Source organism: Panthera pardus, unplaced genomic scaffold (genome assembly GCF_024362965.1).
Source record: "Panthera pardus isolate Hobbes unplaced genomic scaffold, ASM2436296v1 HiC_scaffold_10, whole genome shotgun sequence".
Taxonomy (NCBI): domain Eukaryota; kingdom Metazoa; phylum Chordata; class Mammalia; order Carnivora; family Felidae; genus Panthera; species Panthera pardus.
In genome coordinates, this window is record NW_026526655.1 from 94,729,686 (window position 1) to 94,757,647 (window position 27,962).

The 27,962-nt window shown below is 38.5% G+C and overlaps 1 protein-coding gene across 2 annotated transcripts in view; it reads left to right on the forward strand.

Annotated features, from left to right (window-relative positions):
* The window catches only part of MAP3K19 (mitogen-activated protein kinase kinase kinase 19), a 62,221-nt gene that overhangs the window by 30,633 nt on the left and 3,626 nt on the right, over positions 1–27,962 (forward strand). The window contains exons 7-13 of one of the 2 annotated variants that reach the window (XM_019454544.2): positions 4,774–4,870; positions 12,873–12,951; positions 13,960–14,210; positions 18,020–18,063; positions 20,083–22,530; positions 24,672–24,821; positions 25,902–26,599. In XM_019454544.2, coding sequence (XP_019310089.2) covers positions 4,774–4,870; positions 12,873–12,951; positions 13,960–14,210; positions 18,020–18,063; positions 20,083–22,530; positions 24,672–24,821; positions 25,902–26,599 — 3,767 coding nt within the window. The remainder of the gene's footprint in view (positions 1–4,773; positions 4,871–12,872; positions 12,952–13,959; positions 14,211–18,019; positions 18,064–20,082; positions 22,531–24,671; positions 24,822–25,901; positions 26,600–27,962) is intronic. The other variant, XM_019454573.2, reaches the window with a different exon arrangement.

A 27,962-nucleotide genomic window follows, 5' to 3' on the forward strand; every position in this document is an offset into this window, starting at 1 on the left:
AAGCGTCCGACTTCAGCTTAGGTCATGATCTCACAGTTCATGGGTTCGAACCCCACGTTGGGCTCTGTGCTGACAGCTCAGAACCTGGAGCCTGCTTCCGATTTGTGTCTCCTTCTCTGTCCCTCCCCTGCTCACACTCTGTCTCTCTCTGTCTCTCAAAGGTGAATAAATGTTAAAAAAAAATTTTTAAGTGACTGTTATGCATTAGAAATTGCTAAACAAAAACACATTTGCTTTTCATTTTTTGTGGCATATTTAAGTAATTCTCTTTTGTAAAAGGACTAAACATCCCTTTATATTAGTACATTTTTTTCATGCAAAAAAAGTTTAAAAACTTTTGTTGAACCTCACTCTATATTTTTGTTATTATGGTTGAAATAACTTTGAACTCATTTCTGAGGGAGAAATAGACTCTGACTATTGAACTTGTCTTTTCATCTCTAGTGCTTTCTCTAAGGCTTAAATTGTAAAACCCAAGGTCATCCTTCACTTCTTTTCTTTAAATGAAAGCTTGCTTTTCTTTTTGGTGGTCTGCAATAGGTTTTCATAGTTTACAAATATAAGCAGCTGCCTTGATTGTAGGAGTGCCTCTGAGAGACTTTACAGCCTCTCCCAATCACAGTACTTGGAATTGAGTCTCCTTTCATGTAAAGAGACTCTTCCTTCCAAATTTAATTATGTATGATTTCTATGCCTCTTTTCTGTATGTTTGAGATTCTGTTGTTTGCTGATTAGAATGCTATACTTTTTCTAGTCTATTGTCACCTCCTGCATCATTGTCAGTGGCTTATGAAATCCATTTATACTGGGGATGTGCTATTCTAATATTTTCTCTTCTTCACTCATGACTGAGTGTCATTATTTCAGTTGTCCTTGTGGCACCCAAGTACATCTTAAAGTCTTTCCTATTTAGCATTCTAAAATAAATTAGAGAATCCAGAGCTGTTTCTGTTTTAGAGTCTTCGTTTCCGTGATAAGCCTTCAAAACATATATTATTCCCTACATCCTTTTGGGTTTGTGTGATGTTTACGGTTTTTCAGTTTATTCTATGGAAGAAATTTTTGTCAGATACTAGCAGGTATCACATACCTTTTATTTTTTCCCATGCAAAACTTATAAATTAGGTTTCAGTATCCTTTCTCTAAATTTTGCTTACCGTTATTGATTCTTTTCTTTCTGATTCTTTTTGAGATTCTTTGTTTTGAACTTTCCATGGTTGCAAGAAAGCAGAGGGGTTAAGAGCTCTGGAACCAGACTTCAGAGTTTGGGTGTATATCCTGACTTTGCCACTGGCTAACCTCTCTGGGCCTCATGTGTAAAAAGAAAACAATAATTCCTACCTTCAGTTGGTGTGAGGATTAAATTATTTAATATATATAAGTTGCATAGAGGAGTGTCTGACCCTACATGTGTAGATGCTAGTCATCAAAATGGATTTTTGTTGGTAGGTGTGCCCACACTCTGCATCTTTCAACTTTCCTAAAGGACCAACTAATAAATGAACTGAGCAGTTGAGACTGATCACAGCTCATTAATCAACATAGACACCTGACATGAGAGCCAGTTGTGTGTGTGTGTGTGTGTGTGTGTGTGTATTTTTTAATGTTTATTTATTTTTGAGAGAGACAGAGCACAAGTGGGTGAGGGGCAGAGAAAGTGGGAGATGCAGAATCTGAGGGAGGCTCCAGACTGTCAGCTGTCAGCACAGAGCCCAGTGCGGGGCTCGAACTCATGAGCCGTGAAATCACAACCTGAGCCAAAATCCGACACTTAACTGACTGAGCCACCCAGACACCCCCCAGTTATATATTAACACTGCCACATGAAGGCTGCTATTTGCCAAAGTTTATCATAAAAATTTAATTGAATCACTGTAATTATATGAAATGGTAGGAATATATTTTGAGGTCTCGTAAGAGTGTTCCCAGACTAAGGATCTGAACAAGACTATATCTATTAAAAGGAAAAATTCAGTGGTCAATAAACATGTGAAACTGTCTCCAAACTTTTCTACTGATCACAATGTGCACATTCAAACAACAAGATGACCACTTCCATAAATTACAGTACTAAAAATAAAAAGTGATGATAATTGATAAATCGGGGAGAAGATGTAGTGAAACACCTTCATGAACTGCTGGTAGAGTGTAAGCATTAAGTGGAAACTTTACTTTTAAAGTAGTATGTGTAAAACAACTTAAAAATGTTCATACTCTCTGGATCAATAATTCAATATCTAGAAACCTACTCTAAAGAAATAATAAAAATTTGGGTATTAATTGCATGGGTGTCCACAGCACTATGTGTAATAATGAAGAATTAAAAACTGACTAATAAGCATTATGGGGCTTGTATTGTAAGACTCATGGGGTTTACTAAACATTGTTGTGACCCTCTGATAGATACTTGTTGAGAGAAAGAATTTATAATTACATTAAAATGATGTTTACTTAGTAAATTGCTATGTAATTTGTACTTGCCTTAAGTGAAAAGGCTGGACAAAATAAGATGTGATGCAACTGTATTTTTGAATACTTAGGAAAAAGATGAAATATTATTTCTATGTTAATCGTGTTTGCTTTTTTATTTGTAAGATGACAGATTTTTCCTACTGCATTTAAAAATTTTTATTTATTTATTTTGAGAGAGAGAGAGCGAGCACTATTGGGAGAGAGACAGAGACAGAGGGAGAGAGAGAATCCCAAGCAGGCTCCATGCTGTCAGCACAGAGCCAGACACAGGGCTTGATCTTGGACGCCCAACCGACTGAGCCACCCAGGCACCACTCTAGTGCATTTTAAAAATGCTCTTTTGTATTTCTATATAGTCTAAAAAGAGAACACCTCCCCCAACCATTGTAATTGCATGGAAAGGAGAAGAAATTTGCCACACAGTGACAGAATTTTTGAAATGCAGAAAAGAGCAAGCAGTGAAATTCACAACAGTCTAGTATTAGTATTAGGGTGAACCAGCCCCCATCTCTTTTTTGCCACTGACAACCAGGATGGTCTGAGACAGGGTACCTCCTTTGCCAGGAAATAGAAAATGCTTTATTACAAAAAAAAATTTTTTTTAAGAGAGAGAGAGTCCAAGTGGGGAAGAGGGGCAGAGGGGGAGAGAGAGAGAGAGAGAGAGAGAGAGAGAGAGAGAGAGAGATTGGGAGAGAGAATCTTAAGCAGGCTCCATGTTCAGTGCAGAGCCCAACGCTAGGCTTTATCCCACAACCCTGGGATCATGACCTAAGCCAAAATCAAGAGTCAGACATTCAACTGACTGAGCCACCCAGGAACCTAATAAAATGCTTTTAAAAGGGGCACCTGGGTGGCTTAAAAAGTGGCATCAGACTCTTGATCTTCATCTCAGTCATGGGTTCACATCTCACTTTGGGCTCCGCACTAGGCATGGAGCCTACTTAGAAAAAAAAAAAGTTTTAAAAAGCAGGTACTGCTGCTATGTAAAAGGTAGGACTATAAAGTTATTACAGTTGAATACCTAAATTTTTTTTTAAATTTTTTAATGTTTATTTATTTTTGAGAGAGAGAGAGAGAGAGAGAGAGAGAGAGAGAGAGAGACAGAGCATGAGCAAGGGAGGGGCTGAGAGAGAGGGATACACAGAATCAGAAACAGGCTCCAGGCTCTGAGCCGTCAGCACAGAGCCTGACGCGGGGCTCAAACTCATGAACTGTGAGATCATGACCTGAGCCGAAGTCAGACGCTTAACATATTGAGCCACCCAGGTGCCCCTGAATACCTAAAATATTTTAATGGCAGCGTAAATAAAGGATTTTATTTTGATTGTTTTCTGTGATAATTAAAATGAACAAAGTGGAAAACTTCCCAAGCTTGATTGGGAATGAATGAACGAAATATCAGAATGATAGACTTCCCACCTGTGTGACAGGCATCTGAGCCTAGGGCAAAGACTTTATCCAACAGTTCTCTTAAATAGTGGTAATAGATAACAGATCATAGAAACCAGAGAGCTAATTGTAACTTCTGGGTTATGATGGGGTATTTTAACTACTATTTGCATCTGTCGCTGTTTGATACATTAAATAGGGCAAAATCACCAGCGGCAACAACTTCTAATGAAGGAACCTGTCAACAACAATAAATTCTAATAAGAAAACACTTATTTAGAGAGCAGTACTTTTCATAAATCAGGTTGGTTTTCTACCATGTTTTTTAAACATAATGATTATTTTCTAGAGGATAAAAAGGAAGTTTTTCCTTCCTTGAGAGGTTATGTGCCATAATTAGATCAGAAAGATGTCACAGTGAAAACTTTAATAAGCCTTACTGCCTCCTTTCAGTCCAGAGTTACATCTGTAGCTTCCATATGGGGCAGGGATTTCCATCCTCACCAATTGTGAATGATGCCCCAGGGAGGCATTATGGAAAAGACCACGTTCATTTGGGGTTTTTCACTGCTGTGGCCAAAGGATTCTCTCCAGTTACCCACCCAGATGGAATTTGTGGCAGCTTAGCAGCCTGGACACTGACATGATAAAAAAGTGTAAAATACTGAATTTCTATGTGTCTATGTGGTTTTAGCTTTGATCTTCATTTTCAGTTATACAATTAATCATGTCCACATCTCTCTGAGCCTGGTGCTCCAGGAGCAGATACTTTTCCCATTATTTTAGTTCTAAATACTTCCTCTAATTTAAAAGGAATCCATGGTATGAAACTTTAGCTTAGAAAAATCGATATTCACTTTGTCAACAAAGTAGTATGTTGAATAACTGAGTTACTCTTTCCTGATACTGCAGGAGTTTGACCAAGACGAGGATTGCAGTCATTCCATATTGCTTAGTGAAGGAGAGGATCCAAGTGGTGATGGACAAGATTGGCAACCCAGGACAGAAGGTATCTGGCTTCTGTCCTTGATGCGTTCACAAAGTTAACATTGATTATTTGGATTCCTGCCACCACCCCAATTTCAGTAGTGCTTGGTGCAGAACCTTGAAAACAGCACAAGGGAAAGAGGACCCACTCATCATCCTATCCTTTGGTTCTTATCTCAATCAGCACGTCTTGGCAACTTGCTGGCCCAAATGACTATCTCTCTTATGTGTCTCTCTTGATTCCACCCTGCTCCAGCTCAGCCAGCCATTCTCTGCCTCTTTCCTTTTTCTCTGACAACATCTTTCCCTCCGTTTATTGCCTCTCAGAATCTTCTATCAGCTCCAGGGATCTGTTCTCTTCCAGAATCAAGCATTTCTCCATCAGCTGTTATCCCAAAGCTCCTCTCTTCGGGGAACGATGGGAGACTGAACAAGGCACTAAAGCCCCAAGTCTCAGTCCTTTATTCTATGAGTATATAAGCCTGGAATTTTTCCAGAACAACACCCATTCCAAATATGTTATCCTCTCATATCCTTAAGAGCCTTTGCATTTAACAGACCACAAGGTATTTGCAGATTCTCCCCTCAGAAAATAGTCTCGACAGCAATCACAATGATCTGTCATCTACTCACCTATAAACTTTTTATTCATTTAAAAAAATTGTTTAAAATATTTGTTTTTGAGAGAGAGATAGAGAGACCGTGAGTGGGGAGTGTCAGAAAGAGAGGGAGACACAGAATCTGAAGCAGGCTCCAGGCTCTGAGCTGCTACAAACTGCAAGATCATGACCTGAGCCAAAGTTGGATGCTTAACCGACTGAGCCACCCAGGCGTCCCTAAACTTCATAAATTAAATGTTTATTAGCACTGTTCCAATTTCTCTCTGGCAGTTTTCTGACTTCCATTTCTAAACCCCGGGAGGTTGTCCTCTCGGATGTCTTTTCTTCCGCAACCCCGTCAACCTCCCCGAACACTGCTTTGCTGTCCGAGCCACTGTCTCCTTTGTCGCCTTATGTGATGCTGCCCTCTCCTGGGGAGTTCCTGCCTCTCTCAAACTCACTTGGAATCTCCTTTCTCCAGGCCGAGAGCAGAGAATAATTTAGTAACATTTGAAATAATTAACACCACGAAACCTGAAACATCTAATTAAAATTTAAAAATCCTGGCCTCCTTCCAAACACTCCTCCTGGTCTGACTTTGACTTTCAAACATTTCAGAGCAGAGTTCTAGGAACAGTTGTGTCCGAAGCACCTTCCAAGAGGTTAAATAATTTCTTTATTCTACTCAGTTTGGAGATGACTTGCTGTTAATTCTTTTCACATGATTTATAATGTTTTATAATTGAAGGTTTTCGTATAGGAGCCGTAGCATTTATGTAGCATCTCCACTAAGCTCTTGCCTAAAATTTGAGCTTTAATAACTTGGGATACAAACTGGAAAGAAACAATTATGTGTCTGTTTAATTTTCTTCTCATAGTTCGTAGTCTTTATTAGTTATTCTTAAGTCACAAGTGTGAAATAAAAACATCTGGGGCATTATTGTGCACTGTATTCATCTTAAGTATCAATAAATCTCTTTAAACCCCATTTACACGTTTCTAACGTACTTGAAGTTGTTAATGTTTAAATGCTTGCACACTTTATAAAAACTTTATGTATATGCCATATGAGTATCTATTCTGTTGCAGACATACACATTTGTTTAATTTATCTCTTTTCACTGTATTCTATTCAAAAGGGAGCATCAATAAGATATATATAATGTTTGGATCACACCCACGGACTTTAACAACTAAGTATTCCTGCTGTACGCATTGGCTTAATTATAGGCTTTTATAGATGATAATTTGTAAAATACAATTTATGGCCCCCTAAAAATCCTTCATCCTTTTCCTTAGTATAAAAATCTTCTAGCACTCCTCACTCAGTGTTTTCCTAGAACGATGATCAGATGCAAACGTTGTAGACTGCATTGAGCATGTAAAGTTACTCTTTTCATAAATGGATAAGAACCTATATACTAAAATTACTGGGCTTAAAAGAATTTTTTAACGCAGTGCATATCCATCAGGATTCTTAACTGCAGATAACAGAATTTACTCTGGTTGAGTTAGCAATGAAGAAGGTTTTAAAAGATAATAGAGGAGGGCCTGGGTGGTTTAGTCAGTTAAGCGCCAACTTCGGCTCACATCATGATCTCGCAGTTCATGGGGTTGAGCCTGACATTGAGCTTTGTGCTGACAGCTTAGAGCCTGGAGCCTGCTTCGGAATCTGTGTCTCCCTCTCTTTCTGCCCCTCCCCTACTCATGCTCTGTCTCTGTCTCGCTCTCAAAAATAAATAAATGTTTAAAAAACCTGTGTCGAGAGTCACTATTTAGGAAATTATAAAAATGTGGAGAGGGTATTTAAAAATATTTTAAACACAACAAGCAGAAAACACAGGAGAGTAAGACTCTTCTGGAGGCAATAATTTTTCTTCATTGAATGAATTAGACTGGGACAATTTTCAGTTTTCATTTTAATAATGGCTTAACATTAACAAATTAATGGTCATTTTCCCACTTTGAATATCATTTTCACCTCTTCTGTGAAATTGTTTCTGGCTATATTTAAATGCTGCCTCTTAGTTTCTTTCTACTGTAACATTTTCTGATGGGGTTACTTTACCTCTTCTTATGTGGAAAGATGCACTCAAGAACAAGTGTTTTATTTTTACATGTGACAATGCATCATCTTTCCTGGTGGTTCTGGAACCTGGTAGGTTCAGAGGCTCCCATGACCATTCATGCTCAATGAAGAGACAAAATGGAGAACATTTGTATGTTCCCAGTCGATTTCAGAGTCCATACATTCTATAACCTTTTTGCCCTCCATTTATGACCCAACGATTAGGATGAGGCCATTAGCTTTTTTTTTTTAATTTTTTTTTTAATTTTAGAAGGAGAGAGCATGACCAGGGAAGAGGGACAGAGAGAGAGAAAGAGTCTTAAGAAGGCTCCATGCTCACTTCAGAGCCTAACACAGGGCTTGATCCCACGACCGTGAGATCATGACCTGAGCCAAAATCAAGAGTTGGATGCTCAACTGACTGAGACACCCAGGCACCCCTAGGATGGGGCCATTAACTTTGAACAATTTCCGCAAGGGCAGGTATTTCTTATACTTACTTACTGTATCTTTTGTTCCTTGGTTTGAAAAAGAAATCAACCAATTAACAAACTATTGAACACATTAAATTTGCTTAAAAACATTCTAGGTTTATTAGTTCTCAATAATTGTAAAAGTACAGTCATTTTTAAGAATGTGTTCACATGAATATGCTGCACACAGTTTTCCAACTTTCACAGCAAAGTACTAACTGCAGCTAGCCTTTGTATAGACTATTCTTTTCACTGACAGTTTAGTGATTAGGAATGTATGCTGTATGTTTTTCTTACTTTAACATGTCAGCTAGGATTTTGCACTTGAAGATGGCTACAAAAATATTATAAAAAACATCCATCTTCCTTTCAAGTATGAGAGCAGCCTTGATGGTGTCACACAACTTCATGGTTATCAGTTTCTTTGTCTATAAAATGAAGGGCTTGGATCAGATGATCTCTAAGTTCTTTCCAGCTCTGTAATTCCAAACATCTTGTTTTGTGTTGCTGAATAGTGTGGTGGTAGCATCTTTGAAAAAATTTTAAAAATATATTGGCCATTCCAAGGAAACCTCATTTTTGGAGATGTGATCCCTGCTATTTTATAATAGCAGAGAACATCCGATCATGTTGTCATATTTGAAAAACATCAAGAAAACCAAAGCTAGATTATTTAGTAACTTTCCCAAGATCACCCATAAAAAGCAGAGGAGAGATGTAGATCCAGCTCTGTCTGATTCATACCCTTTCATCTTCTCTGCTCTACTTCTTCCCTAGCATACCATCAGTGGGGCTATTTAAAACCATAGCCCCCCTAGACATAGGGAGATGCCCTAAGTGGCCTTCAGAAATACATAGACAGGACTGAACACTGGGACAAGCACTGGGTTGTTTGGAAAGCATACACCTCTGTGTTCCCATAACACCATTTGTACACTTCTATCACAATGTTTACATTGAAATGCTCTTTGCTTTCTTATTTATTGTCTTTACTAAGGTCACAGTAGCACCTTGTTTATTTCTGTATCTTCAGCACAAAGAGTTGGGTTTGGCATATACTTAATAAAAGTTTGTTGAATGGAAAAACATGAATAGATGAACAAATCTTAAAAGTGGCATGGTTCCCACTAGTTTTTTTAAATGTAAATTTAACATGTTATATTATAAGCAAGCATTGATGCTACAAGCTGGAACCGTCTGGCTTAAGGGTTATAGTGGGAATCATTCCATGGAATCAGAAAGGAGTTGACCAAAATTCATATAACAAGCAAGTTCCCATGGGGCAACATAAATGATTTCATTTAAATCTCACAATGGTCCTGTGAAGTAGGTGTCATTAGTTACACTTTACAGGAGGGCCTGTTTTCTCCATCCAAGGAGAAAACATTGCTCACCATAAAACTTTATTTTATATCTGGAAAGTTTTGTTACATATTTTTTTTTTGCTCTTTAAGCAAGCATTGATTCAGGACCCGTCATATGCTAGATAGGAAAAATATAAAGATGGCTGAAACTCAGTCCCTGGTTAATGTCCCTGTGATTTTTTAAAGTTTTTACTTAAAGTCCAGTTAGTTAACATACAAATAATATTAGTTCCAGGTGTGCAATATAGTGATTCAAATTCTATACATTACTCAATGCTCATCATGATAAGTGTGCTCTTAATCCCTTTCACCTATTTCACCCATCCTTCCACCCACCTTCCCTCTGGTAACCATCAGTTTGTTCTCTATACTTAAGAGTCTGTTTCTTGGTTTTCCTCTCTCTCTCTTTTTTTCCCTTTGTTCATTTGTTTTGTTTATTAAGTTCCACATATGAGTGAAATCATATAGTATTTGTCTTTCTCTGATTCATTTAACATTATTCTCTCTAGACCCATCCATGTCATCGCAAATGGCACGATTTCATTTTTTTTAATTAAAAATTTTTTAATGTTTATTTATTTTTGAGAGAGAGAGCATGCACAAAAGCAGGGGAGGGGCAGAGAGAGAGGGAGACACAGAATCTGAAGTAGGCTCCAGGCTCCAAGCTGTCAGCACAGAGCTTGATGTGGGGCTCAAACCCACAGACCATGGTATCATGACCTGAGCCGAAGTCAGACACCCAACCAAGCCATCCAGGTGCCCCTAGATTTCATTTTTTATGGCTAATATTCCATTGTATATATATAAATACCACATCTTTTTTTTAAGTATAAAAATATGGTCAGTGTTTATTTTTCTCCATCAGACATAAATTCAGGATTTGTTAACAAATTCTTCACAACAGAAATTAATTACTGATCAACAACATCTACAGAGCCGAATAAAGCAATGTCACCTGATTAGTGTGTCTGCCTTGTATCCACAGAATATAGTATTTAAAATAAAATAGTTAGACAAAATGGTTAAACAAAAAGGCATTGACAGAACATATATTGTACTTTTTTTGAGTCATCAGTCTTAAGTCTCTGACATTGCTACTTGCATTTTATAGCACATTGATTCAATTCCAATAACATTCCCCTAAGACTAGTTAATGGCCTAAAAATTATTCTTAATTTGTAAAGTTACAATACATTTTAGTAATTTATACCCCACATCTTCTTTATCCATTCATCAGTTGATGGACACTTGATCTGTTTCCATAATTCAGCTATTGTAGATAATGTTGCTATAAACATCGGGGTGCATGTATACCCTTGAATTAGTATTTTCAGTGAAGCCAGGAGCTGGTTCTTTGAGGATATCAATAAAATTGATAAACCTCTATCCAGACTTATCAAACAGAAAAGGGAAAGGACCCCAAAAAAGAAGCACAAATGAGAGAGGAGAAATAAAACAAACACCACAGAAATACAAACAGTTACAAGAGAATATTATGAAAAACTATATGCCAACAAATTGGACAGGGAAGAAATGGATACATTCCTAGAAACATATAACCTCCAAAAACTGAAGCAGGAAGAAATAGAAAACTTGAACAGACTTGTAACCAGCAACAAAATTGAATCAGTAATCAAAAACTCCCAACAAATCAGAGTAGGACCAGATGGCTTCATAGGTTTGAATTCTGTCAAACATTTAAAGAAGAGTTAATACCTGTTCTTCTCAAACTATTCTAAAAAATGGAAAAGGAAGGAAAACTTTTAAATTCATTCTGTGAGGCCAGCATTACCCTGATACCAATCTGTAATTATTTTTATTGTTATTATTATTTTTTAGTTTCAGGTATACAATATAGTGATTCAACAATTCTATATATTACTCAGTGTTTATCATGATGAGTGTACTCTTAATCCTGATCATCTATTTCACTCACCCTCCCCACCCCACCCCCTCTGGTAACCATCAGTTTGAATAACTATAGTTAAAAGTCTGTTTTTTTGGTTTGTGTCTTTTTCCCTTTGTTCATTTTTTTCCCTTAAATTCCACATGTGAGTGAAATCATATGGTATTTGTCTTTCTCAGACTCACTTTGCATTATTCTCTCTAGATTCATCCATGTTGTTGCAAATGGGAAGATGTCATTCTTTTTTATGGCCAAGTTTCATTGTGTATATATACCACATCTTCTTTATCCATTCATCTATCAATGGACACATAGGTTGCTTCCATAATTTGGCTATGATAAATAATGCTGCAATAAACATAGGGGTGCATATGTTTTTTTGAATTAGTGTTTTTGTAGTCTTTGGGTAAATATGCAGTAGTGTGATTATTGGATTGTAGGGTAGTTCTATTTTTAATTTTTTGAGGAACCTCTGTACTGTTTTTCACAGAGGCTGAACCACTTTGCATTCCCACCAACAGTGCAGGAGGGTTCATTCCCTTCACATCCTCCCTAACACTTGTTGTTCCGTGGGTTTTTGGCTTGTAACCATTGTGACGGGTGTGAGGTGATATCTCATTGTGGTTTTGATTTGCCTTTGCCTCATGATCAGTGAGGTTGAGCATCTCTTCATGTGTCTGTTAGCCATTTGTATTTCTTCTTTGGAGAAATGTCTACTCATGTCTTCTGTCATTTTTTTTTTAATGTCAATTCTTTTTTTTTTTAATTTTTTTAAACGTTTATTTATTTTTGAGACAGAGAGAGACAGAGCATGAACGGGGGAGGGTCAGAGAGAGAGGGAGACACAGAATCTGAAACAGGCTCCAGTCTCTGAGCCATCAGCACAGAGCCTGACGCGGGGCTTGAACTGACGAACCGCGAGATCATGACCTGAGCCAAAGTCGGATGCTTAACCGACTGAGCCACCCAGGCGCCCCAACTCTTCTGTCATTTTTTAATTGGATTATTTGCTTTTAGATGTTGAGTTTTATAAGTTCTTTATATATTTTGGATACTAACCTTTTATCAGATATGTCATTTGCAAATATCTTCGCCTATTCTCTAGCTTGTCTTTTAGTTTTGTTGTTTTCTTTGCTTGTCAGAAGCTTTTTGTTTTGGTGCAGTCTCAATAGTTTGTTTTTGTTTCCTTTGCCTCAGGAGACATGTAGAAAAATGTTGCTACAGCTGATGTCAGAGAAATTACTGCCTGTGCTCTCTTCTAGGATTTTTATGTTTTCAGGTTTCACATTTAGGTCCTTAATCCATGTTGAGCTCATTTTTGTGTATGGTGTAAGAAAGCGATCCAGTTTCATTCTTTTGCATGTAGCTGTCCAGTTTTCCCAACATATCCCAGTTGAAGAGACTGTCTTTTTCCCATTGCATATTCTTGCCTCCTTTGTCATAGATTAGTTGACTGTATAATTGTGGGTTATTTATGGGCTCTCTATTCTATTCCACATTCCGTAATTATTAAAAATAGATTAGCTAACTAACCAGGAATAAAATACTCAGTTCCGAGTTGCCACTGGAATTCATTACTTTCTTCTTTTTTATTATTGTCATGTGTTTCTATAGGTTTTGAGATTATTGTTACTTTTCCAAGAGATGTCAGTTATCCCCAAGAAATAAGCCAAGAAGATTTACAAGAAAACAAGTAAGGAATATACTTTGAAAGGTTAGATTGAAATTTAAGTATGAAGTGATACTTGTGTGATAACCTACATTTTTAGTAATTCACCTCCCAAAAAACACTCTCAAGCAGAGGTTGTAATAAATATTATTGTGGTAGGAGCCAGATAATACCAGTTTTAGGTTTTGTGGACTATATTGTTTCTGTTGCAATGAGGCAACCCTCTGATTGTAGCTTGAATGTCATCATGGACAATATGAAAACAAAGGAGTATGGTCCAATAAAACTACAAAGACAGACTGAAGACTAGATTTTGGGCACCTGTTGGGATGAACACTGGGTGTTATATGGAAACCAATTTGACAATAAATTTCATTAAAAAAAAAAAAAGAGATTTTGCCCAGGGGTCATAGTTTGCTGACCCTGAGGCAGTGCCACTTAAAATGTGATTCTGCGGTCCTTCTGTTACCAGTCCATGATGAAGTCAGGATAGAACTTGAAAATGTAAACATTTAAAGAGTTGTATTACAGTTTGACAAAGTAATCTTAGATTTACTGATCTGATAATGAAAAACTTGGGGTTTATTTTTATGTTTTTTATTTTTGATTTATTCTTATAGTAATTCACTTTTATTACAGAAGTTTTACAACAGTTTCATTCCACAATGGACTGGAAAATTTTAAAACTGGTCCTTTACCAAAGATAGTTTGAGAAGTACTGAGCTGGTTAAAGCATTTGGAGAAGTAAAAGAAAGAGTGCATCATCTATGCCTGCACTTTGCCCACCTGATTTCTCTAAGGAAATAGGGGCTGGGGAAACTAAAGTGTAGAGTGCAGAAGGCAGACGAGGTGGGGAGTGAATAGGAGGGTGGAGAGGTCTTGTCCTTTGAAGAATACAGCTCTTCCACTCAGCAGCATCATGTGGAAATAGTTCTCTGAGCTTTCTGGTGATCTCAGTCTAGACTGAGAAGTGGAGATCCAGAAGATACAGGTAATGAATTTTGAATGAAACCATGTTCTCCTCCCTTCTAGTCAGATAACCCCAGTGATTCAAGAAAGGGCACAAGCACATTCTGTTTCTCTTCCAAATGAAGTTCACATGGTGGACTTCCGGACAAAGACTCTGACCATGGGTCAGAAGAAGGAGGAAAGTTCCAAGGAGCTCTGTGATGCAAATGTGGGCTTTTTGTTGCCAAGACCTTGCTTAGAACCAAACATCTCCACATCTGTAGCCAGAGAAGATGTTCCTCACTTTCTGAAGGAGCAGCAAAGAAAATCTGAAGGTGAGTTCATTTAATTAGAGTGATTTCTCTATCCTTTTGTCGATAAATTATCTATATCTATCTATCTATCTATCTATCTATCTATCTATCATCTTTCTTTTTCTTCAGTGTTTGAAAAATCTTTACCACAAACTCCCATTTGGTTGATGTTTACCTCTGGGAATCTTGGGGCCTTACACGGAGGATGCTTTCCTCCAGGATTTGAGTTGGCCACTCTCTCTAGCCCAAGACTTGTTTACTAGCTAGCACATTCCTCTTAGGGCAATGCTGTCTTTGATATTTGCTTACTACTGTCCTAAACCAATTGGTCTAAGCCTCTGGGGACAAACCTGTAATCCAACAAGTTGCATTTTTTGGCTTATTGCAATAAGAGAGATCGCACAGCAGAGAAACTGTATGGGTAGGGTATTTAGTTTGGTGCAGTTCCAGTAGCTTCCTGAGAAAAGGCACATGAAGTATATTAATGATAGTTTTTCGTCGTCTCTTTTTTTTTCTGAACTCTTTTCTTTCCATTTTTTTTTTGTTCTCTGTATTTTCACATTAGAGACTTTTCTCACATATCCACTGTTCCATGGCTATCTATTTGTGTTTCTTGGCAGTACTGAAAAGTGCTGTGGGCTCCAGGTAAATTGCATAGAGAGACCTAGATGGTGGAGTGAGGGAGTCCCCAAGTGTCAGTGTGCACAGACAGATTTTTCTCTTGGCCAGTTTTCCCTAGACAGGGATAACCCAAGCCCCTGACTGTGGGTTGAAAGGCTGGGACTCACCTATCAATGTGCAGACTTCCCATTCATCCTTTTATTGTCACTCCAGCACCCTGTTGCTACTCTCAGCTATACCTAACTACTTAGCATCTTTGTTCCAAACTCTCTGGAAAGTAAACTTCCAGCCAGTTGCCAGGAATGGAGAAGAGCAACTCCTGATTCATGGGGCAGGACAGGGAATGGCGAAACTACTTCTTCCACAGATTCACAAGCAACCCCTTGTTCCAGTCTTACCTTCATCCTTACCTTCAGAGGTACCTGGTATTGTCAATTCCTGCTCCTTTCTGGAGTTCTTACTTCTTGTTGAGTTCTCCCCCTGCAGGCACTGAGCAGAACAGAGAAAGCTGACAACTAATCAATTATTATTCATCCGTAAAATTTTCACTGTCCAAAATATTTTGACTTTGCTCATCTCTTGTCTTATCCTCTGAGCTTTTAATTTCCTTTTTAATTTACTCCTTTTTACTTTCCTTTACTATCATTTTAGTGAGGTTTATGAAATGGAGAAAAACTGGTACATTTGATCTTTTAACTGGAATTTCATACACATTGTAAAAGGCTTTCAACATATATTGCCAAATTACCTGTAAGCCAGACCTCACTTCTACATTCTCACCAGAAATGTTTGCGTTTCTTTCTACCTCATGTCATTTCTTACCAACACTGGATAATATTTATCCAAATATTTATAATACTTGAAAGGTTTTTTTCTTTTTTAAATCAGTTTATACATATGCACACAATTATACATTATACTCAGTTGTATTTCTTCTTTTATCAAGTTTATTTAGTTTGAGAGAGAAAAAGCACGAGTGGGGAGGGGCGGAGAGAGAGGGAGAGAGAATCCCAAGCAGGCTCTGCGTTGTCAATGTGGGCTTGAACTGACAAACCGTGAGATCACAACCTGAGCTGAAGCTGGATGCTTAACTGACTGAGCCACCCAGGCGCCCATTCATTTGAATTTCTGGTATTAACTTGTGGCATCTTTTCAACAGGGAAACCTCAGCCTCTAGAATATGACCTCCTAGAGTGCAAAGATTTTGTCTTTGTTGTTCACAACCATATTGCCATCTTCTGGACAGTATCAGTCACTCATTAGGCACTCAATTACTATTTGTTGATTAAATGCATAAAGAATTGGGGGGAGGTGCCTTTGGTAGCTGTGGCTAAGGGGAACGCTTGAACCCCTCCTATTGGTATCCTCTTCTTAGTTACCATTTTTCATCTGTGAATATCTTCTTTACCTGTGCTACATCTTAGAGAGGTCTGTTTCAAAGTCAAATTTCAAAATGGCAGCCTATGGCTAGAATGGACCTGTGATATATTTTGTTTGGCTTTCACAGCACTTAAAAAAGGGGTGGGAGGGAAATTTCACATAAAGTCTGCAGCTCTCTGGTTTCTCTTGACAATTAGAGAATCTAGCAGTATTAGATTATCCATCTGGAATGGACAACATCACCTGGGACTGGGTAATAATGGATGTCTCTTTTGTTGGGGCGGACAACTTCAGCTCACTACTGTCTATCTGCCCCACTTCATCCATTTATGTGATCTGCTTTGATGCTGGACACATGGGAGCTTTTGGCTTCAACTTCAAGCTGTGGTGGTGGGTGGGGTTTTTGGTAAGAGGACAACTAGGTTTTACACTACCTAGTATATCCCATCTATGATCTACTCCATGTTTGAGCTCAAACAACTGTTGGGAGACAATTATACATGAATTTTTAACATGTCTGCATAGTCCAAGCTTTATGACCAAAAAGCGCTAGGAAACTAGGTTAAAAGATGATTGAGTGATAAATATGTCTTAGAAATTAGAGTTTGTTTATTGTTCCAGAGAGATTCAGACATTTATTTCCTCAGGAGCTGTTCGCTTACATTCTAGAGTTATAAAACCCAGAGACACATTTCCCCTCTCTCCAGGAAATATTTGCTTACATTTCATAGTAAAGGTCTCTTTCTTGGGAAAGAGGGATAGGTTGGAGTGCCAATCGTTTGGTATAATTTCTGAGCCTCATAATTTCAGGGTTCACTCCTGTGGTGGTTCCCCACAGGTAAACATCTGGTGCCCATTGTGTTGCCCTGTGGGGATTTGCGGTGTGCTTCAGATTCTGTGTCTCCCTCTTTCTGCTCCCCTGCCCCCAGCTTGCACTCTGTCTTGCTCCAAAATAAATAAATACTAAAAAAATTTAAAAAATAAATATAAACATAAATATAATTATGAATATGAATGTAAGTACAAACATAAACATATGTACATAAATGTTATATATATAATATACATTTGCAGTCGACCTTTGACCAATGTGGGAATTGGGGACACTGACCCCGTGCAGTAGAAAATCCATGTATAACTTAACTACTACTGTTAACTAGAAGTCTAATCCATAATATAAACAGTCAAGTAACACATATTTTGTATGTTACATGTTTCATATACTGTATTCTTACAATAAAGTAAGCTAGAGGAAAGAAAATGTTAAGAAAATGAAAATACATTTACAGTACTTATTTATCAGTATAGTAAGTACTTATAAAATACTTACAAATGTATTTATCAAAAAAAATCCACATGTAAGTGGATGCATGCAGTTCAAATCTGTGTTGTTCAAGGGTCAACTGTATATAAAAACATTATAGTGGTGCCTAGGTGGTTCATTCGGTTAAGCTTCTGGCTCTTGATGTCAGCTCAGGTCACTATCTCACAGTTCGTGAATTCGAACCCCTGCTGGGGATTCTTTCTCCCTCCCTTTCTGTCCCTCCATGTCTGTCTGTCTGTCTTTCTCCCAAATAAATAACTAAACTTAAAAAAAAAAGACATTATATATAAAACAACAACCCCCTTCAGTGGCAGTAGCCTAAAGTTTTGTGTAATCATTCCATGCCCAACTCCATATGGATTACAACAGAAAAAAATTAATTTTGACTTTTCCTCAGACCTTAGCACCAACATCACGATCACTCCATCTCCAAACTCTGGCTTAAGGCTGGCTGTGTTCACTCTACTACTAAGAATATCTAATTATTTTATTTTTCTTGTTATAGAGTTTTCTACTCTTGATATGAAGTATAGTAGCCGAAGAATTGAGGTAAGATTAGTTTTAGCATTTCTGACTTAAGAATTAAAACCAAGAACTTTGTTGTCTTTGATAGAGACAAACTCTATCAAAGAACTCAGAACCAAAATCCTCAGCAGCTTAGCTTGGAAAACTATATATAGTTTGTAGAGTCGCAAATAACTTCTGGGAGAGTGCTAGTTTGCCATTTATGTTTTTTTCCTGGGGTGTTTTCTGTTCTCTACATAATGAGGTGAGTAACTCTTTTAGACGTATTTTAATTTGTCTTCTCTTAGCATGTCTAGAAATTAGGTAAATTTTTTCCCTAGTGGTAGAAAGGTTTTCCTAATTGTCTCATTAGTAAGTACAGCTTTTGGAAATATTCCTGTGAACCTCTCGACTATCTGTGTCTTCTGTATCCTATGAGCCTTTGAGAAAGTGCATGGGTCCTGCTTAGTGTTGTAAAAAGCAGTTTATTAGAGTTTATTAGTCTTAAAAAAATAATAATGGCTGCTACTAGGGAGATGTTTTAGCACTGGCAGAATCTGTCTTTATTTCCAAAGTTATTTTTCAGTGATGGAAGAAAATCATCAAGGCAATAAAACTGGGGGATTACACTGCATTTCACCTACTTCTAAATTTTTTTTTTAATGTTTATTTATTTTTGAGAGACAGAGTGTGAGCGGGGAAGGGGCAGAGAGAGAAAGACACAGAATCTGAAGAGACTCCAGGCTCTGAGCTGTCAGCACAGAGCCCAATGCAGGGCTCGAACTCACAAGCCATGAGATCATGACCTGAGCCAAAGCCAGATACTTAACTGACTGAGCCACCAAGGCTCCCCTCACCTACTTCTAATGCCTAGATCTCTAGTGTCAGTTTCCTATTCTCTTATACACAGGTGGCAGTACAATGAAAATTGAACAGACAGCTCTCAATTACCACTCATGATCCATGCTCATAAATATTCTAATATAATTAGGTATCAAATCTGTATACATGGAAAAAGCCACAATGGAAAAAAAGCTTAAAGTTAGAGTTTATAGCTTAATGATCATAAAGCTGTATTTTATATATTGCATTACACTGACCTCTAGAGGTTAATGGTAACAAAAACCAACTTAATTTGAAAGTAGTTGGAGGACGAAGTAAAAACCATTCAGGGTTGCTAACTTTCAAGTGTATGGTGTGGCATGTTTATGACCGCACCTCAACAAAACAATTCAGTAAAACAATATGGAGTAGTTGTGTTCCAGATACAAAATCTGAGTTAGTCTGTAAACTAGTGATCATTGTTAAGGTAAATGTAACAAATTTTAAGCTGTTCTAAGTGGGAATTTTAAAAAATCTTAGATCACTTCTATGGAAAGGAAAAGAGAAATAAAATCCTCATCTTAAAATTTTAAAATTTTAATGTTTACATTGTAGAGCCTTTATTTTAAATACATAAACATGAATCTATGTCTATAATAATCTTGGGTTTTATTTTTTATTTATTCAATTTTAAAAGATTTTATTTTTAGGTAATCTCTACACCCAACGTAGGGTTTGAACTCATGACCCCAAGATCAAGAGTCACATGCTCCACTGACTGAGTCAGCTAGGTGCCCTCCCAAATCTTGGTTTTTAGAAGTACAATTTTACCAAAAATACTGGGAATGAGGTTTTATTTTTTTTAATTGGGATCTCTAGGATAGCCTTGTACTTTGTTAAAGGCCTCCCTGAAAAGAATCTTAGAGGGGCGCCTGGGTGGCTCAGTTGGTTAAGTGACTGACTTTGGCTCAGGTCATGATCTCATGGTTTGTGAGTTCAAGCCCCATGTCGGGCTCTGTGCTGACAGCTCAGAGCCTGGAGCCTGCTTCAGATTCTGTGCCTCTCTCTCTGCCCATCCCCTGCTTGTGCTCTGTCTCTCTCAAAAAAAAAAAAAAAAAAAAAAAAAAACATTAAAAAAAAAAAAAAGAGAGAATCTTAGAATCCCTTTGAATTACTTTAAACCAATTAACATGACATGCATATATGTTTCTGCATTCATTAGCTTTTTCTCTTTCCTTTTAGTTCCCTCTGCCAGCATTGTCACTTTTGCCCATGAAACCTGGTCTTCATACTGCCCCCCAAGATCACATGGATCAAAAGGAGAGAGAAAAAAATATTCTGAACTTTGTATCTTTCAAACCTAAGCTCTCAGAGCCCAGAAGTCAATCTGATGAGGTTAGACCATTGAACAAGCAGCAGGAAGCTCCGTTTAAGGTGTTTGTGGATCAGACTCTCAGGTGCTCTGATAGCTCTATTTGGTCCAGAAACATGTGCTCTTTTTGGAAGGCTAACCATCACAGACAACATATGGAGATGGAGAACAGGAAATCCAAGGAAACAGAAGAAAGTGACAAAATTTCAATCTCTCACTTTGAAAAAGGACAATCTTTGTTGTCCTTTGAGAATTGTAAGGAACGCAGTTTTCCTACAGATAGGGAAGTGGATATTGACTACCTTGGTTGTGAAATGAGAAAAGCAGAAGAGAATTCTCAACATCTTTTATCAGGAAAGAAAGAGGGTTCAGTAGCCAGAAACTTGTTTACAGATTTTGAAGTTGGATGTAACATGCCAGTCAAGTTCCAAGAAGCCCAGCATTCAGAAGTAATTCTAAGCCAGGATGAAGAGACTAGAAATGATAAAGCTGATTTAAAAAGTACTTCAGTACATAAAGGTGAAGCAGTTGAGCCAAATCATATTTTAGAAGAGTATACTGTACTTAAAAGTTTGTCCAATGTAGTCCCTGATGGCCCCACTGAAAAGATTCCGCAAGGTCCTAGACGCACAGAGACAAACATAAAAATGTCAATGGCGGAGGCAACCAAACCGGAAATGAATGGGATGGTGCCTCTTATCCACATCACTTTCCCTGGAGATGAAACTCCCAAGGAACCAGCAGTAGCCAAACCAAGCCTCCAAAAAAGAAAGGGCACTCTTCATAGCAACAATAGCTTCAATATTCTTGTACATCAAGAAAATGACAGACATAAGATGAAAACCCCCAGAAATAAGTTGGATTCAAAGACCAAGACCAGTAATAGGACACCCCAGAATTTCATGATTTCCATTGAAGGTTCCATTAAGCCTACCATACATAAAACCAGTATAAAAACTCCAGTTTTCCCTGCTTTGGGGCTTGTTGACCCCAGACCTTGGCAACCACCCAAGTTTCAAAGGAGAATGCCACAGATAGAAAAGAAGCAATCAACTTACCGGGCTCTGAAACCTAAAAAGCAATCTTTTCCTTGCATCGGTAAGAATTCAGGAATAAAAAAGTCTTCTGTTGCTCTCTCTGCTCAACCAACAGAGCCAAGACTAAATTACTTAGATCTTAAGTATAGTGACATGTTCAAAGAAATCAATTCAACTGCTAATGGTCCTGGAATCTATGAAATGTTTGGGACCCCTGTTTATTGTCACATGAGAGAGGCTGAACGTCATGAGAACAAATATTATCGAGAGATATGCTCAGCTCCATCTGGCAGATGTATTACCAATAAATGTCGATCTTCACACAGTGAGAGGAGCAGCAACAGCAGAACAAGATTTTCTCAGAAAAGACCACATGTTAAACCTGTAAAGGTTTCACTTGGCATTAAACAAAAGAACAAAATTTTAATTTCTAAAGAAAAGGGTTACAAGGCTGTAGGTAGCAACATACAAGACATGGAAAATGGTGATGATATTTCAGGTTCACAGTGGCAGATAAAGTCTTCAGGAGATGACTTTCTTTCTTCTAATAATGAAGTTCAGCCCTTGAACTTGGCTCTGCCTCATGAAGAGTCCACTGAACAGAATGAAGTCATTCCTGTTTCAGATTTGTCCACTGTTGAAGAAGTCTCTATGGAAGAGTCTGCTGATGAAGAAGACATTTCTAACAATCAAATACTTGCCACGAGCCTCAGAGATCTACAGAAACTTGAAGAACTACATCACCAGACCCCATTTGTCCTTTCAGAAAACAGTTGGGCAATGCCCAGTGAGAAGAATTCCAATAAGCATGTACTGCAAGAAAAGCAGAATACAGCATCGCTTGTTAAAATAGATGCCAACCAAATTTTAACTAATGATGTAGGGTTTGAAAGTGTTTTAGGTAAGTCTGAGAGACTTTTGAGTTTCTCTTTCCAAGAGAAACAACAGAGTGCATCTTCCCAAGCATATCAACATTGGGCACATTCTTTGGATCATGATAGTTTAGTTAATGAATCAATTACATATCAAACATTTGGACAAACTTTAAATTATGCAAATTCAATTTCGCAAGGAATTCTAGATTCTGTAAAGAATGAAGAATTGACGGATGAACTATTAGGATGTCTAGCTGCAGAACTATTAGCTCTTGACGAGAGAGGTAACACCTCTTGCCAAATAATGGCAAATGAAACAGATCCTGAAAATCTAAATCTTGTCTTCAGTAGGAGAGGACAAACCACACAAGAATTGGGCGGAGAGACAACCAATGTTAAAATACAGGTTGGTATAATTAGAATCAGTGATTCATTAGAGGCAGGAAGGGACCTTAGAGACGGTTGCAAGTTTGGAATCCAGTTTATTTGACTTGCAGGCTAAGATGTTTTCATTATGCCACCTTGATTCTGGAGTTCAGCTAGCCTAACACTGCAATGGAATCACATTGGGTACATTAATATAGCAAAACTATTTATTTAAAGTAGGTTCATATTTTATTCGGTGAAGATGTTTTCAATTAATAAATAGCAGAGAGGTAATTATGGGGAAAGTATTGCTCTAGGTGGTATGTGAGATAGAAAGAACTGAATGTAGCCCCTGGAGTAGATCACCACCTAATTCCAAAAAACATATGAAGACATGAAATATGAAAACTTTAACACAGAAATATCATTGGTGCCTACTGTGTTGCTGGCGCTGGGCTAAGAACTAGAACAAGACTTAGCCATTGTTCTCAAGGAAGATAAGCGACAATCCTGAAAAATGTTTAAAAAATTTTTTTGGCATGGAAGTGGGCATGGGGAAGAAGAATAGCAACAGATCATTGGGATCATTGTTTTGTTGGTTTCACTTCTCACTGAAATACTTGAGCCTCCTGTCCTATTCAAATTTTAAAGACAGAAACAGTAGGCTTAGCTGAAATATCATCTATTGAACACTGATTCAGGCTGTATCACACTGTATCACGATCAGGAACAGTTATTTTAGATAGTTTATCTAAGGATACATGAAGTATAGTTATATCATAGCCAGATTTATTGAGAACTTACCATGTAGGAGCGAGGGATTTTATACTGTCTTCTTTATATGCTTCAGAACAGCTCTATGAGATAACTAAAGGTAATAACAAGTCCCAATTTTGCAGATGAGAAATTTGAGGCTTAGAAAGTTACAGTCAGTGAGTGATGGGACCACACCCTTAATCACGACACAGTGAGATGGTTCTTTGTCCTGAAATATCAGCCCTGTCCTTATGGCGAATTTGGTCTGTCCTGGGGGTAGAGAGTGATCCCTGGAGGCCTCCAGGCTTGGGTAGGAAATGGGGATATGTGTGTGCACACCTGTGTGTCGGAGATGAATCTACCACTCTGTCATTTTAAATTTAAGAAAAGCTAACAAGCTAGTAAATATCATCAGCCTGTAACCTCATCCTACAATGATGGAGTCAAACTGACTTTTTACAGCCTTTTCCTCCCTAAGAAGTCCTTAAAATTTAGTTGGGATAGAAACAATGAAAGGATGGGGAAGAGGACCCCAAATGGCCCTTTCTTTCATGATGAAGGAGAGACCCTGCAGGAAGTCTTGCTTCCAATGGCCTTCACCATGTCTCTGTGTCACCATCATTTATTTTTAAGAACTTGTAGAAGAGATCAAAGCAAAGCAGTTTGATCCAATCAACCAATTGGAAAACATGGTCTAAGTTCTTCAGAGAGATATTTGTTGAGAAGCAGGGCTTCTCAAAGTTTCCTGTGAAGGCAAATCGCTTGGGGATCATATTGAAATGTAGACACTGATTCAGTATGTCTGGGGCCTGAGATTCTGCATGTCTAACAAGCTCCTATGTGATGTTGGTACATCTGTCTGCAGATTTTCCTTTGAATAGCAAGGGTCTAGAAGACCATAGATCTTCTGTGTATTACAGCTAGTCTTGATCACTAGACCTGCTCATTGTGGCTGTGTGTTTGTGTGTGTGTGAGAGAGGGTGAAAGAGTATATATATGTATGTTTGTGTATAAGTGTATATATATGTATGTATATAGGCGTGTGTGTGTGTGTGTGTGTGTGTGTGTTTGATTCTATGTGTTGTGGAAATAATTGAAGAACAAGGTTATTCAGAACTTAACTATAGCAAAAAAGTCAGCCACCATCACTTGTGTTTGGCAGAGACTCAAAGGCAGGCAGAGGAGTGGGCAAGATTCTTGGCAGGAAAAAGGGAAGCCTTTACTACGCCCTGATTGGAAGCTGTTGGCATGGGGAAGCTGTAGGCAGGCTAACAAGTGGCATCCTATATGATTACTTATGCATATATGGCTTTCTCTAGTTGGTCCCAAGTTAGAAGAAAGTAAGACTCTACTCTTTAGCCCTTTTTCCCCATCCCAATGACTCAGAGTTTAATGGTGACTTTTCTTTTTTTCTCATTGTCCCAGAGATATAGTAATGGGTTCAGCATATATGACAAGGACAAGAAATTTCTCAACTCAAATGAAAAGAAGAAATTTCCTGAAAATAGTTTAAAGTATGAAGAATCTATCCTGTGGACTAAGGGAGAGGTCCTTGGGAAGGGAGCCTATGGCACAGTAAGTTAAATGGGAAACATGATGAAATCCCAAATCCCCACTTCTTCTTGACCTACCTTTTCCTCCCTAATCCTCTTGTGCACCCTTCACACCCTCTATGCTCTTCTACCTGAAACTCTTTCAGTTGGAAATAACAGGAAACTCAATCCAAACTGGCCCAGGGAAAAGGATGTTCACTGTTTTATGTAACTGAAGGGTCTGGAGTAGGTCTGGCTCTAGGCGGAGGTGATTTCAGGGGTCAAAAAAATATCACCAGGGTCTGGCCTCTTTGTATCTCTTCTAATAGGTCTTATTCTCAGGGTACATGTGGTGGTACAATAACCAATGTATTTCTAGCCTCTCATTCTCCTGGATCCAAGTCCAGTGGGAAAGATGTCTCATTGTTCAACAGCTCAGGATGTTACCATTGCTGAGAATCATTGCTGAGTGGCCAAAACAAAAGCTGTTCCTTACATTTTTTGAATTGTCTGAAAGATCATCTAAAGTCCTAGCACATTAGATAGTATTTACATGCATCAGTTACAAGAAGACTGATCCCCAAAGAAGATAGGTTATGTTTCTAGCTGGGGACATATCAGCAAGAAGGTGGGAAGACATGAAACCACTGAAAACGCATGATGGGGTCACTGACAAGTTGCCCCAGTTCTGCCTTCCTCTCTCTCCTTAGAGCTTTGGCACTGAAACAGCCCTATTTCATTTATTTGGTGAGCAATTTTGCCATTGTAGTCATGTAGATATCTGTGAGGGATAATCACCCCAGTTTTATAGATGAGAAAAACTGAAGTCAAAACGATTATACAGCTTACCCAAATTTACACAGCTGGGGAATGGTAAAGCCAGGATTCTAACCAGTCCAGGCCACTGAACTCCAAGCCATTATGATATCCATTCACCATGCTGCTCATCCCCGTTTTGGCCTCACTGAAACACTGACTTTGCTTAAGTACTTTGCATTTATGTAGGGATGAATCAACTTAGAGAAAGACAGGGTTTGGGAGGAGAAGGGAAAGACAAGTGTCACCTGAGGCATTTTGTGAACAAGTTCTATCATTTATATTTAATAATAAGGTTTGCTTCTAGGTATATTGTGGTCTTACTAGCCAAGGACAGCTAATAGCTGTAAAACAGGTGGCTTTGGATACCTCTGATAAATTAGCTACTGAGAAAGAATACCGGAAGCTACAGGAAGAAGTAGATTTGCTCAAAGCACTGAAACATGTCAACATTGTGGCCTATCTGGGGACATGCTTGGAAGCGAACATCGTAAGCATTTTCATGGAATTTGTTCCTGGTGGCTCAATTTCTAGTATTATAAGCCGTTTTGGGCCATTGCCTGAGATGGTTTTCTGTAAATATACAAGACAAATTCTGCAAGGTGTTGCTTATCTCCATGAGAACTGTGTGGTGCATCGAGATATCAAAGGAAACAATGTTATGCTCATGCCAACTGGAATAATAAAGCTAATTGACTTTGGCTGTGCCAAGCGTTTGGCTTGGGCTGGCATAAATGGCACCCACAGTGACATGCTTAAGTCCATGCATGGGACTCCATATTGGATGGCCCCGGAAGTCATCAATGAGTCTGGATACGGAAGGAAGTCAGATATCTGGAGCATTGGCTGCACCGTGTTTGAGATGGCCACAGGGAAGCCTCCACTAGCTTCCATGGACAGGATGGCAGCCATGTTTTACATTGGAGCACACCGAGGGCTGATGCCTCCTTTACCAGAACACTTCTCAGAAAATGCAGTGGACTTTGTGCGTGTGTGCCTGACCAGGTAAGAAACTGAAAACAGGAGGAAGAGAAATCCCCAGAGATTCCAAGATTGCTGACATTTCCCCCTGAAATTTATGGCCCACAAAAAAGGCAAGTAGGGAGTGATTTTGATGATTAGCTATATTGGGTGATTGTGCTCCTCGTTGCATCAGGGTATGGGGGCAATGCTTCAGGTAGGAGGTGCCTCAATTAAATGTTTGACAGTACTTATCAGGGACAGACAATACTTCCCCAAATCAATGGGAGCATGAACATGGCTATGAGAGGGACATCTTCCCAGGGACTGGTCATGGTGAAATGACATTGCCTGTCCTTAAGTTTCCCTTTGCTGAGCTACCTTCCCTCTCAGAGAACCAGTGTCTCATTTCCTTCCTAAAACCAGCTCTCAGGAAAGTATGTGAGAAATTCATTCATATTGAGGGATTGATATGAATCAATTGATCGATGACTGGAAAATTTAATGTATTGGTCTTCCCGCCCCCAAAATACTTGCATTTAAAATGAAGGGAAACATTTTGACCCAAAGGAACAAATCTCTAATTGAAGCTTTTCATGCATTAAGTGTGGAGAGTATTTGGGGAGGCAGAAAAGGCCCAGAAAGTTGCTTGTTTTTTCCTGTTCGGATGCTCCCTAGTATCTATGGGATAAAATTTTGGGTAAAATGTTAGAAGGGACCTTAGAGATTATCCACTCATGTGGTTTTCAAACTTTTCTTAGACAGGTAGTCTTTACTCACATGAGATTTTAATTCAAAGCAGAGAGATGACGCTGGTTAAAGTATGACTGTATGTGTATGATGAGGGAGAGAGCTAAACAGTAGTGTGGAGGGGGGGCGTGGAGCCCACCCACCTGGCCTCTATGCACCTAGTGAGGCTCAACATTTAGTCATACATACAAAGTGAGGACAGCCTGAGACCTAAACACAATTCTTGCTTTCTGAGACATGTGCTTTCTTATTCCTGGATGAAAAATTCTAGTGCCTCTCAACTCCCAAAATGGGTTTTTCTCTTTCTTAATGAATCTCAGAACCTGCAGTTCTCCCTGTCTGTTGACAAATGTGCTTCTCTCTTTCAGATTCTGTTTCTCTCTCCCAGATGTGTGTCAGAGTGTCCTGGTTGATTTCAGGGGATCATATAGGCCAAGGCAGGAATACATACTTCATACTCCAGTTCTGGCTATTCCTAGATGTAGATATGTTCCAGCATGGATTGTGTGGACAGAGCCCCAGGCACAGAGCTGCCCCCTGTTCACCCAAAGAAACCTCACAAGAGACATAAAGGTGTTAGAAATGTCATATGAACCAGTACTAGTTTTAGAATTGGTCTTAGCTCTTAAGACTACTATAGTTGCTATGTTCTGAATTG